Below are 17,695 nucleotides of genomic sequence, written 5' to 3' on the forward strand. Positions count from 1 at the left end.
TACGTCCTGATAGTGACCCCAATTAGACGTCAGTAGAACGTCGTATTAGTGACCAAAAAGGTACGTCCTGATAGTGACCCCAATGAGACGTCAGTAAAACGTCGTATTTGTGACCAAAAAGGTACGTACTGATAGTGACCCCAATTAGACGTCAGTAGAACGTCAACTTTGTGACTAAAATGGAACGTCCTAATAGTGACCATAATAAGACGTCAGTAGAACGTCGTTTTTGTGACCAAAAAGGTACGTCCTGATAATGACCCCAAACAGACGTCAGTAAAACGTCGTATTTGTGACCAAAAAGGTACGTCCTAATAGTGACCGTAAATAGACGTCATTGAAACGTCAATTTTGTGACTAAAAGGTACGTCCTGATATTGACCCCAAATAGACGTCATTAAAACGTCCTCTCTCGACGAATAAATGACCGACCTTATTATGACCTATAAGTGACGTCGCCTGTGCGTCGCTGACGTCAGTTTGCTACCTGGGTAGCTCTTTAAGCTGATACTTAACATGGGCTCTAAGATAATTTTATTTATTGGGCTCACTAAGAAACATTCGTATCATGGCTCGTTAAGCATTGGTGTCATAGCTCGCTAAGCTGACACTTCTCACAGGTTTGTTAATCATTCGTATCATAGCTCGCTAAGCTGATACATCTTACAGGCTCGCTAAGCATTGGTGTCATAGCTCGCTAAGCTGACACTCCTCACAGGTTTGTTAATCATTCGTATCATAGCTCGCTAAGCTGATACGTCTTACAGGCTCGCTAAGCATTGGTGTCATAGCTCGCTAAGCTGACACTCCTCACAGGTTTGTTAATCATTCGTATCATAGCTCGCTAAGCTGATACGTCTTACAGGCTCGCTAAGCATTGGTGTCATAGCTCGCTAAGCTGACACTCCTCACAGGTTTGTTAATCATTCGTATCATAGCTCGCTAAGCTGATACATCTTACAGGCTCGCTAAGCATTGGTGTCATAGCTCGCTAAGCTGACACTCCTCACAGATTTGTTAATCATTCGTATCATGGCTCGCTAAGCTGATACGTCTTACAGGCTCGCTAAGCATTGGTGTCATAGCTCGCTAAGCTGACACTCCTCACAGGTTTGTTAATCATTCGTATCATAGCTCGCTAAGCTGATACATCTTACAGGCTCGCTAAGCATTGGTGTCATAGCTCGCTAAGCTGACACTCCTCACAGATTTGTTAATCATTCGTATCATGGCTCGCTAAGCTGATACATCTCACAGGCTCGCTAAGCGTTTGTCCTCATGGGCTCGTGGTACGTGCAGAGTCACACTGCTCCGCAGGCGAGCAGACTCACACCGCCTCGTAGGCGAGCAGACTCGCACCGCCACATAGGCGAGCAGACTTGCACCGCCTCGCAGGCGTGCAGACTCGCACCGCCACATAGGCGAGCAAACTTGCACCGCCGCGTAGGCATACAGACTCGCACCACCGCATAGGCGAGCAGACTGGCACCACCGCTCAGGCGTGCAGACTCGCACCGCCGCATAGGCGAGCAGACTGGCACCGCCGCTCAGGCGTGCAGACTCGCACCGCCGCATAGGCGAGCAGACTGGCACCGCCGCTCAGGCGTGCAGACTCGCACCGCCGCATAGGCGAGCAGACTCCTGCCAGTATATTCTGTAACCACAATTCTTAGGCAATAACTGTGTTCGTCATAACATACTATGTTTAGATTAGTCGCACAAATTTAGGTAAGGTTCAACCCTTATTTTTTTTATTATAAATGTAATTTATCTATGTCTCTTTAGAATTAATTATATATATGAATCTCGAGGAGAGAGACCTGTGCTCATCTATGAAGCATTTTATAGGTGTAATAATGATGACAGCTTCGAACAGATTGATACCTATGCAACCCGATGAACGACCATGAGATAGGTACTCAAATTCAGATACTCTATCAAGAATATTGATATCTTTTTTTTTTAAACATGTGCTCACAGTGTTGACTCTAGGTATTCCAACATGGTTTAGCTATACCAAGATATCAATTGTTCTATAAAAATCACTTCCATTTCAAGACATGTAATTGTTCTATGCAAATTGATACATCAATATTTTATTGTGTATTTATCTTTTTACCAGTTAGTAGTACATTCGTTGCACTTGTCCCATGACATTGACAATTTTATACTTCAAATTATTCAAACAAAGAACTTTAGTTAAAAATTCTCAACTTGTGTCAGTCTTTGATGCTGTATCATCAAACTTGGCAACCATTAACATTTTACCTTCAGTTGCTTCTCATCAAATATTTACTTCACTGCCAATAATTCCTTGCACCATACAGTTTGGTGACAACTCCCATCATGCAGCTGGAGCAATGTGAAGCTATTTTGAATTCTAACAACATATAACATTTCACATAAATTAGATACAAATATAATTTGTCAAAATTAAATAAGTAACATTATTTTCCTTCACTCATTAACTTGATTCTCTCATGAACGCTTGAAGCTGAACTTAGATGTATCATCTACCCTGGGGCAATGTGATTATAGATAACCCAATAATTTTCATCACTAATCAAGACTTTGCTCTCATACTAAAAGGAAATATTAATTTTCCATCACAACATCATATGACCAACAATTAAGGTTTAGATGTTCTGCAAAAATCATAACATAATCATGTTCCCTGTCTATTTTATTCATTCATATTACTGCCTGATATAGCACTGTCAACATTAACAGTTGGTACCTGACTCAAAGATGACAAAAGTGGGGATAAGTCAACTCACACACTCTTTTATATCCGTATGCCACATTCTAGCAAAACAGTATAATAAATCAATGACATGAGTGACATGATCTTGTTAACAATACATATCACCTCAATCCTTCTACTTGTACATCACAGGCCCTTGGTGGTCATGCTAGCCTGTTCTATTTTATTTCTAAAACATTGACACATTAGCTCTATTTTAGTTATTCAGTGTCCATGTCCACTCATATCTCTTGGGAAGTCCAAGAGGCTCATATAATAATTTGTATGTGAGTTTTATATTTGATCAGTAATAAATTGACATTATTTTAACCATGAACTACTATTTATTACTTCAAATTACATATGTGAATATCAATCACATAAAAGTGAAACCTCATATGATATAATTTGACCTTACCATGTTCAATTTTGTCCCGCTTACTATATTTTATGTACCTCCATTTACACAGAACAATATTACACATATTTGTGCAATCAAAATGATTCCTGCAAAATGCAGGAACTAGGCTTCTATTATGGGTGTGCAGATTGGCAGACACCCATCCATCTTGTTCATCTCTCTGGTAAATTATAACCTCAGGATAACATGTTTATTCTGTGAACATACAATTGAAGCAACAACTTTTCCTGAAATTACATTTATTACCAACATGCTTCCATAATTAATAATGCCACACTTCACACAACACTCTCAATTTTGTGAAAAGAGAAACATGCTGTTCAATATCCCATGACAGCAATGCCGGTAATGCATAAATAGGTATTTAAGATTCCATTATATTATTAATTGCAATAATAACATCCAAGGAGTAATATTCACACACCACACAGGTAGTTCTCAACTAATTACTTACAACCATTCAGTGCTTAAAATATTTTTAGTGACAATAATAGGTAAGTACTCAATATTAAATCACCGAACTCTCATAATGGTAACTTATGGGGTAATTAATAAGCAATACTTTTTGAAGTTAAATTATAGAATCCAGTAATATTGGTAAAAACCATTAGATTTAGACAGTGTTCTAATAAAGCTCAATAATAAATCAGAAACCTTAGCTGATAAAATATCATAAGCATTTCCAACACAACTACAGAATTTTCTGAGCTTGTTACCGATGAATGGATTTTATATGATTAGGATTCAGGGCAATTATTATGGTGCCTGACTATGATGTTATTGTAGTCATCTAGCTGCCATAGTTGGCATTCATAGTCCAATATTATTATTACTGTTCTTTGAATATTATGAAGAGTAGACTAAGAGTCAATGGCAATAAAATTATTAATGACATCTGTCCATGTCAATAAAGGTAAGAATTAAGAATGCTGCTTATGCGCAATAGGTAAAAACTCTTCTTTAACAAGTGTATAACATAACCTTTCACAAGTTGTCCTTGATTGCTTAATGATATTCAAGATCTCATACAGTAACATTCAGTTCTTGAACTTGTCACAACATATATAAAATTATAACTTACGTGACTTTACATCGTTCCAACAATTGAAACTACATGATAAAGCTTACCATACTCTGTAATTCTACCACCTTTTTGTATTGTATCCAAGTCGTATAACGACATGGCCTTCAATCACGTACTGGATCATCAGTAACTTACTTAACCTTTTCTTCTCGAAAATATGCCTTACCAAGGCTTTACCGATTATCTGTTTTCAGTATTCAATGATGAATGGTGCCAGAAGTATAGTAAATTCACAAGAACCGGCGTTACTTTCGTGAACAATAATGAGTAGGCAAATACGGCTTTTACGCCAATTACAATATATCGCACGTGTAGTTCACGGATCTCACTTCTGACCTGTTAAAGGGGAAAACACCAGACATCATGAAATACAGGTTTTAATACATAACACTTAGAAAACAGAGCGTAGCTTGGTACAATTCACAGCACGACGCGGTAATGGCGGACGATCCTCTGACAGCTCCACCCGCGCCAACTAGTGACGCGACACCGACCGTAGGGCTTGACGCAGCAAGCACCACAATCGGTTATTAGTACCTTACTTTTACTCCACTACGCTGCCAGTTGGAAGTCGCATTAGAAGTTTCACTTCAAAAAAACTTTGTTCCGGCTTGTAAGAAGAAAGTACCTACCTACAGCTTGGCAAAAAAGAGTAGAAATGGAACTTTTTTTTTTATAGCAACACTTACTTTTCTCATACAAAAGTGACTCAATAGTTGCCACATGCAAAACATTTTACATAGACGGTGACAACCCTATTATTTTCTACTCTTTGCCAGGCTGTATGTGAAAGAAGAGTTGAATAGAGTACCTTACAATTTGACAGAAAATGAAAAATGAAATGAAAATGAAAATCTTTATTGATAACAATTGTTATATGTCCATATTTTGTTGTTATAGGTATGTCCACTTGTTAGGTATATGTCCACATTCTTACAATTTTTATATGTCCACAGAAAAATGATACAGCAAATGCTTTCTGAGTAAATAGTCGCGTAGGCTTTTGCATTTTAGTACCCATTTTTTGCCACCCTATATATAAACTTACATATATCGGCAGGTTTCAGCTATAGCTCACTCTTTTTTTTTCAAATTTAAAATTATATTTTCGATAACAAAATAATATTTTCAGTATCGTGAAAATCATTCTTCTCTTTAAATGAAACCCATTTGTTTTGCGTTTGTAAATGTAGGCGTAACATATTTATGCGTATATTTCATACATATACAGTTCATTAAATGTAGCTTCGCGTTTCGCAGCAAAGACTCTCCGTTACGTCTTTTTGTGTGCGGCGGGGTCGTCAAAGGCTTGAGGGCGGTAAAACCTTGTTTGCGTTTTGATAATTACTTCCCGTTTTAAAATTATGTAGAAATTGTATCTGTTACGATGCTGTTACACGGAAAATACAATAGGCGAGACCATTAAAAAACTAATTAGTCCGTCAATTAGATTATCAAAGAACATATTAGACACGTATTTTTCTTTTTTCTCGTAAACGAAAAAATACGACGGTACATTGCGTTGAAGTTTCGCGTGACGTCACGCCTAGGTACAATTTTTACTTAGAAGTGACGTCACAAGCCCCCACTCTGGAACTTTGCTCTATATCTTTGTATTTTTTCATTAATTAGAAAAAGCGAAAAATATGTGTTCAGTATTTTTGGACGATCTAACTGACGGACTAAACAGAATAACGGAAAAAACTGGAAAAAATAATAGAGAAATCTTGATGACTTCTGAAGTTATAGTTAAAAATCATATTTTTACTTTTTCATTTAGCTCCATTCATTGAGTATATAAATCATAACATTAACAATTTTAAAGGTGGATTAATATATAATGTGAGTTTACTAAGAAATATACTAAAAAAACTGTTTATTAAGTATATTGAAAACTAGCTTACACTTATTTATTTTATTTATTTATTTATTTTCGGAACACCAACAGCTATAAATAACATTGTGCTAATTTAAATAATAACACAAAGCCAATTACAGGTATTCACAGATAGAATTTGAATGGACAATATATAAAATGTACGCGCAAATTCGCACATAGCTATTGTGAAGTATGACATTAAGGAAAGGAAAGAAAAAAAAAACTATGGCACAAATCTCGAAATATGCTACTCAAGGCTTAACTAAAACTAACAAAACTACTACTACTTACAACAATTTTCCACAAAGAACCCGGGCAAATCGAAAACCTGTTATTTGTGCAGACAATCTGATCTTAAATTCCATACAATTAAGTTCCGATTGGGTTAAAAAATAGATTGGCTAATTTTCGCTTCACTGAAGGAATGGAGCTATTAAATACATCAACGTCTAGGTTTTTTGATAGAATATTTAGATTACGACTAGCACGACAGAGAAAACTATTTTGTCTGTAATTGGATGAAGTACGCTTGAGTGAGATGGGGGAACGTGACGTTTAGATCGGGCGGGGGTATTGAATGAGAGTTTGGACAGCAGTTCCGGGCAATCAATATATCCACTGGTAATACTTAGAATGTAGGCAATATCGGCAATCTCTCTCCGTTTAACTAATGGTATAAGATGGTGTTTCCTACATATATTTTGGTAATTAGAGGAGTCGAAGGGATGTTTAAGTTTGAAGCTTAGGTGTTTAAGGAACTTTTTCTGGATTCTTTCGATTCTGTCGATATAAATGGCATAACAAGGATTCCAGATTTGGGACGCATACTCAAGCTTACTCCTAACCAGTGAGCAGTAAAGAATTTTCAGCGTCTTTGCTTTAGTAAAGTAGGCAGAGTTCCGTAATATAAACCCTAGGCTTTTCAAAGCACTACTAATCATCTTTTCAATGTGCATATCGAACATAAGTTTTGTGTCATGTATGACGCCCAAATCCTTAATGGAATTGACTTTATTCAAAGTTTGACCCTTAAGCATATAGGTGGTAGAGATTAGTTTGCGTTGGCGTGTAAACGTGATTGAATAACATTTAGATGGATTCAGATCTTACTTATTTATTCGACAATAATCATCCAGCCGCGAGAGATCTGATTGAATCAGTATAGAGTCTTCAGCAGACTTTAACCTTCGGAAGTTTTTCATATCGTCTGCAAAACATAATACTTCCGAATGCATAAAGCATTTGACGATGTCGTTTGCAAAGATGTTAAATAGCAAAGGGCCCAATAGCGAGCCCTGAGGGACGCCACTAGGTACTGTTACCCAGCCGGATATGTAGTTATTTAAAACAACGGCCTGGGATCTATTCTCTATATATGATGTAAACCATCTAAGCAGATCCCCACTGATTCCCATTGCACTCAGCTTCGATAATAAGATTGCATGATCGATCCTGTCAAATGCCTTACTGTAATCGGTGTAAATTACATCCACCTGATACCCATCGTCCATCGCCTCAGTTACGTAATCATTTAAAATAATAAGGTTGGACACTGTCGATCGGCGTTGAAGGAAGCCATGCTGGTTTGGACTAAATGAGTTCTTGAGAGTCTCATAGACCTGATTAAATACCAATTTTTCTATTACTTTGGACAAAATACATAATTTTGAAATAGGCCGGTAATTGGATATTTCTGTCCTAGATCCCTTTTTGTGGACTGGAGTGATATAGGCGCGTTTCCACAGGAATGGTACAGTACATTCAAAGAACGAGCGTCGGAATAGCAGCGAAATGGGTGTCACCAAACTGTAAGCGCATTTGATTAAGAATTGCGCAGGTAAATCGTCAGGGCCGGCTGACTTAGACGGATCAAGTCTTAATAAAATATTGACCAATTCATCCGGCTTAACTTCAATGCTAGATATGGTGGCAGAGGGATCTTCATAATAGCTAGAAATTTTATCTGAAGCCCTAACACTCGACGCAGAAAAACTGGCAAGAAAGTAATCCGAAAACGCATCGCATATGTCAGAACCAGTATTTACCAACATTTCACCATATTTTAGACTACTGGGTGTACCATTAGTGCCGGTCCGCGATTTAATAAATGACCAGAACTGCTTCGGATTTTTAGCTATATTTTTTTCCGTCCTGTTAATGTACACTTCAAAACAGTCCTGTTCAAGTCTCCTGTTCAAGTTATCAAAACTAATACTCAGTTGAATCATGTAAATATATTAAAGTAGGTACTTAGTAATGTTTACTTAAGGAATAACCAACAATCCCGTGTGGTAACGGATTAAGAATTTCACCACCCCCTTTCTTCCCGTGGTTGTCGTAGAAGTCGACTGTGGGATATGGGTTAAATTGTGGCGAAGGCGAGAGGCTGGCAACCTGTCACTGCAATGTCACAATTTGGATCTCGTTGAACCCCTTTTTGCCAAGAGTGGCACTGAAGTACTTAGTAGTTCATGTGATCTACCTACCCCTTTATGGGATACAGGCGTGATTATGTGTATGATATATTATTTACATAAAATTTATAATAAATTATAAAATTTACAATTTAATTACATATAATTAACCATAGAATGTTTGCTAGTTTACAGCTGGTACAGCGACATCTAGCGAAAAATTTGGACATAAAAAAATACTTATACATTTTACGACAACAAGTCATTAGCCAGTTTGCGGGGGTAACAGTGACATCTAGCGAACAACTTGCACTACGGCATATAATTGTTTTTCACGCCCTCGTTAACTTTCCTAAGCATATCCTAAGTACATCGGATTTACTATTTCCTTTGACTGAAAACACCGTGTCGAAACCACCCTGTATGGTTTATTGTTTTTTTGTCTCGAACACGTTGCAGCCGCTTTCATCGCAAGAAGAGTGCTTCAATTTTTGAAGCGTCGGCTTCATTGTAAAGCTATCGCGAAATCGTTTGAAAGATAGCCAAGGGCTTTTCATTTCGTCATCGGATTTTTGACGAACGCTTTCGGAGATATTTTAAATTTTCTGCTACTTTTTAAATGGCATGTGCTTCAACGACAAAATTCAAATGGAATGTAGTTTTAATTATACACCCTGTTTTTATTGAATTCCGTTAACATTAAGGGATGACTCTTTAGATCAAATACAATTAATTTCTCTAAGAAACTAGCGTCTTTACTCTTACGGTTATCGAGTTATTAAAAAAATAAAAATTAATACTGAACACGTATGTGAGTCTTCCCAATGTTATTTGTTTTGACATGTGCCGTCAATCATTTGACATTAACTTGGATATTATTCTTAAGGATCTAAATTAATTCACTAATTAATTCATTTATTATGTATGAAAACGATGAATTTTTTTTTTGCGAATTTAATTAAAAGTGTTATACAGGGTGATTCCTGATAACGAACCTAACGACATGTCGAATTTAACGGAAAAGAAAAGAAACACGGTGCAGAATTTTTAATATTTCATAGTATGTATGTGGATACGATATGAAAGATTTGTAAAGTTAATAAAAAAAGAGACATTTATGCGTCCTTTAGGCATCCGAATCCTTACATTAGGTATCTCGAGTTACAAACGGTCCGCTTCAAAGTTTAAGTCTATTGTGAAAGTAATTGTACGTCAGAAACAGGCAGACACGGGTATCACCATGTTTTACAAACAAAGTTTTCTTCGAATATTACATAAACCCCAGAGGTTTACAATAGTGGCACTTTTGTAAACGTAATTTAAGAAAAAAAACTTACAGTAAATAAAATAAAATAAATATAACGTCATTGACTGCAGTTCATCGAAATTTTATTGTTGGCAACATTCTTGTTTCGGTTAATGTATGTAGGTTTTTTTCCTTGACTATGGCTGTCATGGCGTGTCATCTATCTCGCGGAGACATATCCTATCGACAATCATGTGCTAGCCCTACTGGAATGGAATGACATCGATTGTCATAAACTTTAACAAAATATCCCTTTTGTCACAACCTGTATTTTTTTAAATTTGTAAACACCAATATTTAGTAACTGAAATCTAGGGAAGGTCTTCTAAGACCGTTTTTGCATAGCAGCACGGTATTTGGAACCTGTCCTTCCTGACCAGTTATCAGAATACACCCTATATATTATTATTACATTTAATGTTTTTCTAGTACAAATTTGTAATAATTATATTAATTTGGTATTTTCTATTGTTTCAGGTGTACAGATAGCGTATTTTGCAATTATAGGAACCCAAATGTTCATGATTGTGCTCAGCATAATCTTGTTCTACGGGATTTATAAAGTAAGTACTTACCTACCAGTTACCACCTAAGCATAAAAACCACAGAGCATAGAAAACTTTCCTTATTTATTGTATGTCTTAGGCTAGGCTATTTATAATATGAATATAAAAGTAAATTACAAAATCACTTACAAAACACTAAACGTATAAAAATATTATAAAAAAACCTAGAATAGTGTACTTAAGCTGCCCGGTGGTTAGGTTTGCAGAGAGAGGTACTTGATCCTATACAAAATAGTAGATGGACGCTCCTATTGCCTTATCCTAACTTAATACTCCCTCATTCACACATGAACCTACAATTCTATGGAAGGATAACTCCGAAGAAAAACCTGTGATTCCATCATCCACATTGATAACTTTGTCTATGACCTCATCCACTAATCTCCCGTCAGTCGGATCGAGGCGCCCGTGGCGAAAACATCTCCAGAAAAATAAGAAAATATGCCTACATACGTTGTCAAATTGTGTAAAAATGACAACAATCGAAAGAAAAAAAATACGGAGCAACTTTTCATGCGTAAATTAATACTTTATCACGTACATAATCGTAAACCAACAAACTGCAAAACAAGAGTGTGACCAGTATTTTTTTAAATAGTGTTTGCACACGGAGCACTGAGTCATTATTATTTGTTAAAAACAAGGTATTTCTAAGTTTCAAGTAAAATAATAAATTTTTGATAACTTAAGTCAAGAATTGATTTTCTTTTGACCTAAATTATAATTATTTTGATTTTAAATCGTGTTTGCACATCGCAAACCGTCTGCCATTGCTGGCTTGAAAGGTCACCAAGCCATAAAATAAAATTAAAAAAAAAAAACGTCCACCACTGTTGGGTCACAACCAGTCTTCAGTGAGACTCTCTCTGTTCTATTACTACTCTGTGCATTCACACCTACTTTTTCATTATTATTAAAAAGAAAAAAAGATAATATCTTAAAGCATAATATATACTCGTAAATAAACAATAAGTAGACTATTTGAAGAAAATCCCAACGGCAGTGAGTTAAAATGTTGTCATTAACTAATGGCTCAGTTGAATACATAGTTACAGAGACTTTAGCAAGTTTCTTCAATAAAAATCAATTACATTTAATACCCAGTCTTAAGGGAAACGGCCTATTGAAATAATTACTTAGTCCGTGGAGATAGGTAATGGACCTTTAGTGTACAGTCAACAACAGAGCTGTGACTACAATGTGCCAAAAACATGTATAAAGAACTTCTTCTACTCGTCGACTTTAATCTGTCAATTAGGACACCATAGATTAAACTATAAGTGCTGACTTTTCAGTGTTGGATAGTGTTTGACACTTAGTCAACTATAATATTTCATTACACTTCACTTTTAGTTAACTATAATAATTTCAAAAATAGAACTTCATACAAGTTCTTTACTAATTAGCGATACCTGGCAAATTTTTCTGCATCTGAAACACGTTTTTTTTTATTCTATCGCGTTATCGACCAATCAGAGACCGTTGTTACAAACCATTGATTGCCAGGTAATTCGATGTTGATACAACAGTGAACGACGCTATTAACATTAATTTTAACTTGAATGATGATATTTTTCGTCCATTGATGATGAAAATGATGACTCATAGAAAAAGTATTGTATACAATAGTGATATAATTAAGCTTTTCACTCTCGTACCGTACTATTAGGCCACTCAGCAAGCTTCGTGGCCTAAACATGGTACTCGACTGAAAAGCTTTGTATTATATCACGATTGTATAAAATACTATTATTGCCTGTACATTAAGGTGTGTATACCTACACATTTTTGGCACTGTGTGTATTCATGTGTTGTTGACGGTACTGTTAATTGAGATAGAGTTGCCTAGCGTAATCTGAGTTTTCGGCGTTCGTTTTAGAACATAATATTCGAAAGCATAAACTTTACAAAAAATAATACTTATTGTATGGAGAAAGTGAAAAGCGCCCTCAAATGATCACTAAAACCAAAAGTTATAAATATTTTTGGCGATCACGCTATCAAACAACGTATTCTAAATTCTAATTCTTATTCGTGCGAGCGGCGCGGGCAGTGCACAGAGTGTAGCCGCCGCGAGCACTCCTATATGTCGGAAAAGAAGACGGGCCTCCTATGGCCTGAAACATGTCGCAAAAGTAGCGATATAATAACGTAAGTACAGCCATTGATTCATAAAACGTCAAAAAATTCTGATAGAGGCTCTTGGATAGTGCAGTCAGCATCAATAGTAGTGGATTAAACAACGTATTAGTAAGCTATAACATAATAATAATAAGCGACGCGGGGGCAGCTTGTGGCGAGCTGACGGTGAGTGGCGACACCGCGGACCCCTATTCCAGAGGGCACTTCCATCTAGCCCTCGCCTCTGCGCTTGCCTTAACCGGCCGGCCAGAGTGGATTCGCAAGAGCGGGACCTATGCTCCAGGTTGGAAGTGTAAAATGTCATAACGCCGGCGGCCTGCTGAACGGATCACCGGGATCTGGCTACCGCAGTCTCACCTCTCGACAACCTTTCAGCCACTCTTCAAGTGTTGCTCTGTTGTCGCACCGTGCGTGCGGCCGTTTTGCAGGGCCCACTCAATGAGTTGGCGAGTCACCGCCTGTCTTTTACAATCCTGAGACTAGTTGTCATGGCAGGTGTCCGATAGTCTCCCCCCATAGACCATTATCCAGTCCATCCAACTTGCACAACAATAGCCTATGACCTTAGTTCCCATCGCAGCACAAAAGTGCTGCACTGAAATAGTCTTTACACCTGGCGGGGACCATCTCCGGATGTATCATATTGTGCGCTCGGGGATGGTATCCGCCACGTGTATCCCTTGCCTTTAGATTAAAGTGTCTAAAAGGGCCTCTGTGATGTTGGCTTCGGCCCCACACATGCCTCCCAAAAGTCCGGGACCCCATGGTCCCGAGATATGGTAAGACATACAAATAATAATAATAATAAAAAAATAAAAAAAAAAAAACCGCTGACACTGACGGACGTGTCTTTGGATAAATTTTCACAATTTTATTTATTTTTATAGTATTTTTATCGCCGTTCTTGGTTTTTGTGGTTCAGTTTTTGTGTATTTCTGACGCTATATTAAATCATGTACAATAACAAACATGCAACGATACAATTAACTAAATACACGGATATCAGCATGAACTGTCAAACGGCGATAAGTGTATTGTGAAAATGTTAACAAGGTCACGCACCAGAGCGGCACAAAGAAACGCACGCCCACCATCCCCGCCCGCCTCGTCCAGCTCCCCATCCGCATCGTCGTCGGGCGACGAGTTCGCCACGGCGCCCGACACCGACGGGTCCAGCGACGAGAGCGGGCCGCCGCCGCCGCCGCCACGACCACCTGCGCGACGAGGGCGGCCACCGCTGCCGGCACGCTTGGGGCCTGCGGGACATCCTGCCCCGCCCACGGCTCCCGCTGCCGGTGGTGTAGTGCGTCGCATGACGTGGACTCGACAAATAAACGAGAACGTCATGCGCGCCTATTACGGGGCTACAGAGGGGGGAACCCGGCTATCCGCGTACCGTTCCAGGATGCTACCTCTGTTCCAGGCACTCGAGCCATCCATCACCGTATCGGAGCAGCGTCTATCGGATCAGGTGCGCGTCATTCAGCGGTCAAAGCGACTGGATGACGCCACACTTGATCGGCTTCGCCAGGAAGCTCTCACTGCTCGCGCGGACCCCGCCTCGGGGCGGGATTTGCCCGCCATATCGCCGGACCCGGTGCCCGAACCCGACCTGGCACCGGAGGCGCCGCGGGTTGATCCCGGTAACGACGGCGGGGACTTCGCGAGTCAGAGCGTGAGTGAGCCTGCCAATGAGCAACTGAGGAGGTCTTTGGAAGAGGCGATTACGCAGTATCGCTCCACAAACAACTCTAGGCCGCAATTACCACGTCTGCCCATGAATAGACGCAATCTAGCGCTAATAGGAGCCTTAAATGCTTTGCTAGAGCCATATATACGGACTAGTAAAGATCTAGATGATACACACTCGATCATGTACTGCGGGGCCATCGCGGCGTGCCGTGTTGCTCGAGTCAAGTTTCCGGACGCTGACCGTGCACCTAGGACCGTCGCAGGTGTCCCTGCATGGCAAGTACGGATCGAGCGTCGTATCAGCTCGTTTAGGACTCTCATTGCGAAGCTGATCTGCTTTAGGGGGGGTAACAATCGCCCCCGAGTAATGCGCTTTGTGAACCAGGCGTTCGCGGGGACGGACATCAGACCCCGCGACTATTTGGCCAATGTCACAGAGCGCATCGACTTTCTGAAGCAGAAAGTCTATGCATGGGCAAGCCGTATTCGCCGCTACAGAAAGCGAGTGGACCGATTCCAGCAGAATCGTCTTTTCCAAAGCGACCAAAGGAAGGTATACCGAAGGTGGGAGGAAGCCGACCCCCGCGTGTCTGACGTGCGGCTGCCGGATGCCACTGCCATGTCTGATTTCTGGCGTAGCATCTGGTCGGTGCCCGTTGAGCACACGGAGGGCGAGTGGATGACCGTTGTCGAACGTGCATGTGAGAACATTGAGCCTATGGGGGCCATCACCATCAGCCCCGAAGACGTAAGTTGTGCCATCCGTACGGCCCAGAACTGGAAAAGTCCTGGACCGGACGGTTTGCACAACTTCTGGCTAAAGTGGTTTCAATGCTCGCACTCGCGGTTGGCAACGCAATTCCAACAAGCCCTTGAGCTTGGTTCTCTCCCACCTTCCCTAACAACTGGTGTTACCTTCCTGCTCTATAAGTCCGGTAGTACCACGGAAGCAAAAAACTACAGACCCATTACGTGCTTGCCTACACTCTACAAGCTCCTTACATCCATTTTGAGAGCAAAAATTAACGCGCATATTGTCGCAAACAACATTTTGGCCACCGCTCAAAATGGATGTAGGGTTGGGTCCCGTGGTACTAAAGAGCTCCTCCTCATAGACATGACCATTTGCCAACAAGTTCGGCGGAACAGGGGGGCCATCTCGGCCGCTTGGATTGACTATAAGAAGGCCTATGATTCGGTGCCTCACTCATGGCTGAGGCGGATATTGGAGCTGTATAAACTTGATACAGCTCTAATATCCTTCCTGGCCGCATGTATGAGGCAGTGGACCACAGTCCTTCGTCAACCAGGAGGTAGGGATGCCCCCCCTGGTCCGCAGGACTTCATAAGGATTGAGCGAGGTATATTCCAGGGTGATAGTCTGAGTCCTTTATGGTTCTGCCTAGCTCTGAATCCCCTCAGCACCCTGCTGAAGGATTCTGGGCTAGGTTGCCGGCTTCGGAGAGAGGGTGAAGTCATCTCTCACCTTCTGTACATGGACGATCTCAAACTATTTGCACCGAACACCCAAGACCTGATGGTGCTACTGAAAACCACAGAAGTTTTCAGTACCGCCATCAGAATGGAGTTTGGTGTCGATAAGTGTGCGGTCATGCATGTACAGCGGGGGAGGTTGTAAATTCAGAAAATTTACAACTTTCTGAGACGATGTCGTTCAGATCTATCTCTGAATCAGAAACCTATAAGTACCTTGGTATGTCACAGTCGTTGGGTATTGAGGATGTTGGCATTAGACGGTCGGTGAAGGAGCGCTTTTTCAGTCGGCTGACAAAAGTCCTTAACAGTCTTTTGTCAGGAGGCAACAAAGTGCGCGCCTTTAACGCCTGGGTAATGCCTCTACTCACATACTCCTTTGGCATACTAAGGTGGACACAGACCGAGCTGGACGCCCTGGATCGGAGGGTCCGGTCACTGCTTACCACACACCGTATGTTACACCCGCGCTCGTCTGTTATGAGATTGTACATCCCACGGAAGTGCGGAGGTCGAGGCTTCCTAAACGCCAAAAATCTCCACAACCGTGAGGTGTACAATCTCAGGAATTACTTCCTTAACAACGAGTGTGGGATGCATCGTGATGTGGTGGCAGTGGACGGAAACCTCACGCCGCTCTCCTTGGCGAAAGAGAACTGGCGCAAACCTGTGGTACTAAGTACTGCGGACCGCAAGGCGGTATGGGAGAGCAAGCAGCTACACGGGCGGTTCTACAAGGCCCTCACGGGACCCGATGTAGACCTGCTCGCATCGGTGAACTGGTTACGATTCGGGGACCTCTTCGGAGAAACTGAGGGTTTTGCCTGTGCAATTGCGGACGAAGTAATGATGACGAACAACTACCGGAAATATATCCTGAAGGACGGCACGGTCGACATTTGTCGGGCATGCCGCCGTCCCGGAGAATCACTCAGGCATATCATTTCCGGTTGTTCTCATCTTGCTAACGGTGAGTACTTGCACAGGCATAATCTCGTAGCCCGGATCATTCACCAGCAGCTTGCTCTTCAATACGGCCTTGTGGACCGCGAAGTACCGTACTACAAGTACTTACCTGCGCCAGTTCTTGAAAATGGCCGTGCCACGCTCTATTGGGATCGATCTATTATCACTGACAGGACTATTGTAGCCAATAAGCCTGACATTGTGATAATAGATCGACCGCAACGCCGGGCCGTGCTCGTTGACATCACCATCCCCCATGATGAGAATCTCGTGAAAGCCGAGAAGGACAAGTCCAGTAAGTACCTAGACTTGGCTCACGAGATAACCACCATGTGGGATGTTGATTCAACGATCATTGTCCCGATAGTCGTTTCAGCGAACGGTCTCATAGCGAAGAGTCTCGACCAACATCTTAAGAGACTCTCGCTCGGTGGTTGGATCAAGGGCCAGATGCAGAAGGCGGTGATTTTGGACACAGCGCGGATAGTCCGACGGTTCCTCTCTCTGCAGCCCTAACCACCGGCAGCTTGGGCCCTGCCCCGCTGCTGGCGGCACCCTAGGTTAGGTTTTTTATAATGTGTTTATATGTTTTATATTGTTTTGTAAGTGTTTTATTTTATTTTACTTTTATACTCATATTGTAAAAAACCTAATCTAAGAAAAGAAATAAATAAAGGATATAATAATAAGATGGATAATAATAATAATAATAATAAGCCCGCGGGGGCAGCTTGTGGCGAGCTGACGGTGAGTGGCGACACCGCGGACCCCTATTCCAGAGGGCACTTCCATCTAGCCCTCGCCTCTGCGCTTGCCTTAACCGGCCGGCCAGAGTGGATTCGCAAGAGCGGGACCTATGCTCCAGGTTGGAAGTGTAAAATGTCATAACGCCGGCGGCCTGCTGAACGGATCACCGGGATCTGGCTACCGCAGTCTCACCTCTCGACAACCTTTCAGCCACTCTTCAAGTGTTGCTCTGTTGTCGCAC

General features: G+C 40.9%; 1 protein-coding gene across 2 annotated transcripts in view; it reads left to right on the plus strand.

Moving 5' to 3' along the window:
* The window catches only part of LOC125229205, a 182,750-nt gene that overhangs the window by 134,593 nt on the left and 30,462 nt on the right, over nt 1-17,695 (plus strand). The window contains exon 4 of one of the 2 annotated variants that reach the window (XM_048133998.1): nt 10,325-10,410. The exons of the other annotated variant lie outside the window; for it this stretch is intronic. Within the exon in view, the coding sequence (XP_047989955.1) occupies nt 10,325-10,410 (86 nt within the window). The remainder of the gene's footprint in view (nt 1-10,324; nt 10,411-17,695) is intronic. 2 annotated transcript variants of the gene reach the window in all.

The sequence above is a fragment of the Leguminivora glycinivorella genome, chromosome 8 (assembly GCF_023078275.1).
Source record: "Leguminivora glycinivorella isolate SPB_JAAS2020 chromosome 8, LegGlyc_1.1, whole genome shotgun sequence".
NCBI lineage: Eukaryota > Metazoa > Arthropoda > Insecta > Lepidoptera > Tortricidae > Leguminivora > Leguminivora glycinivorella.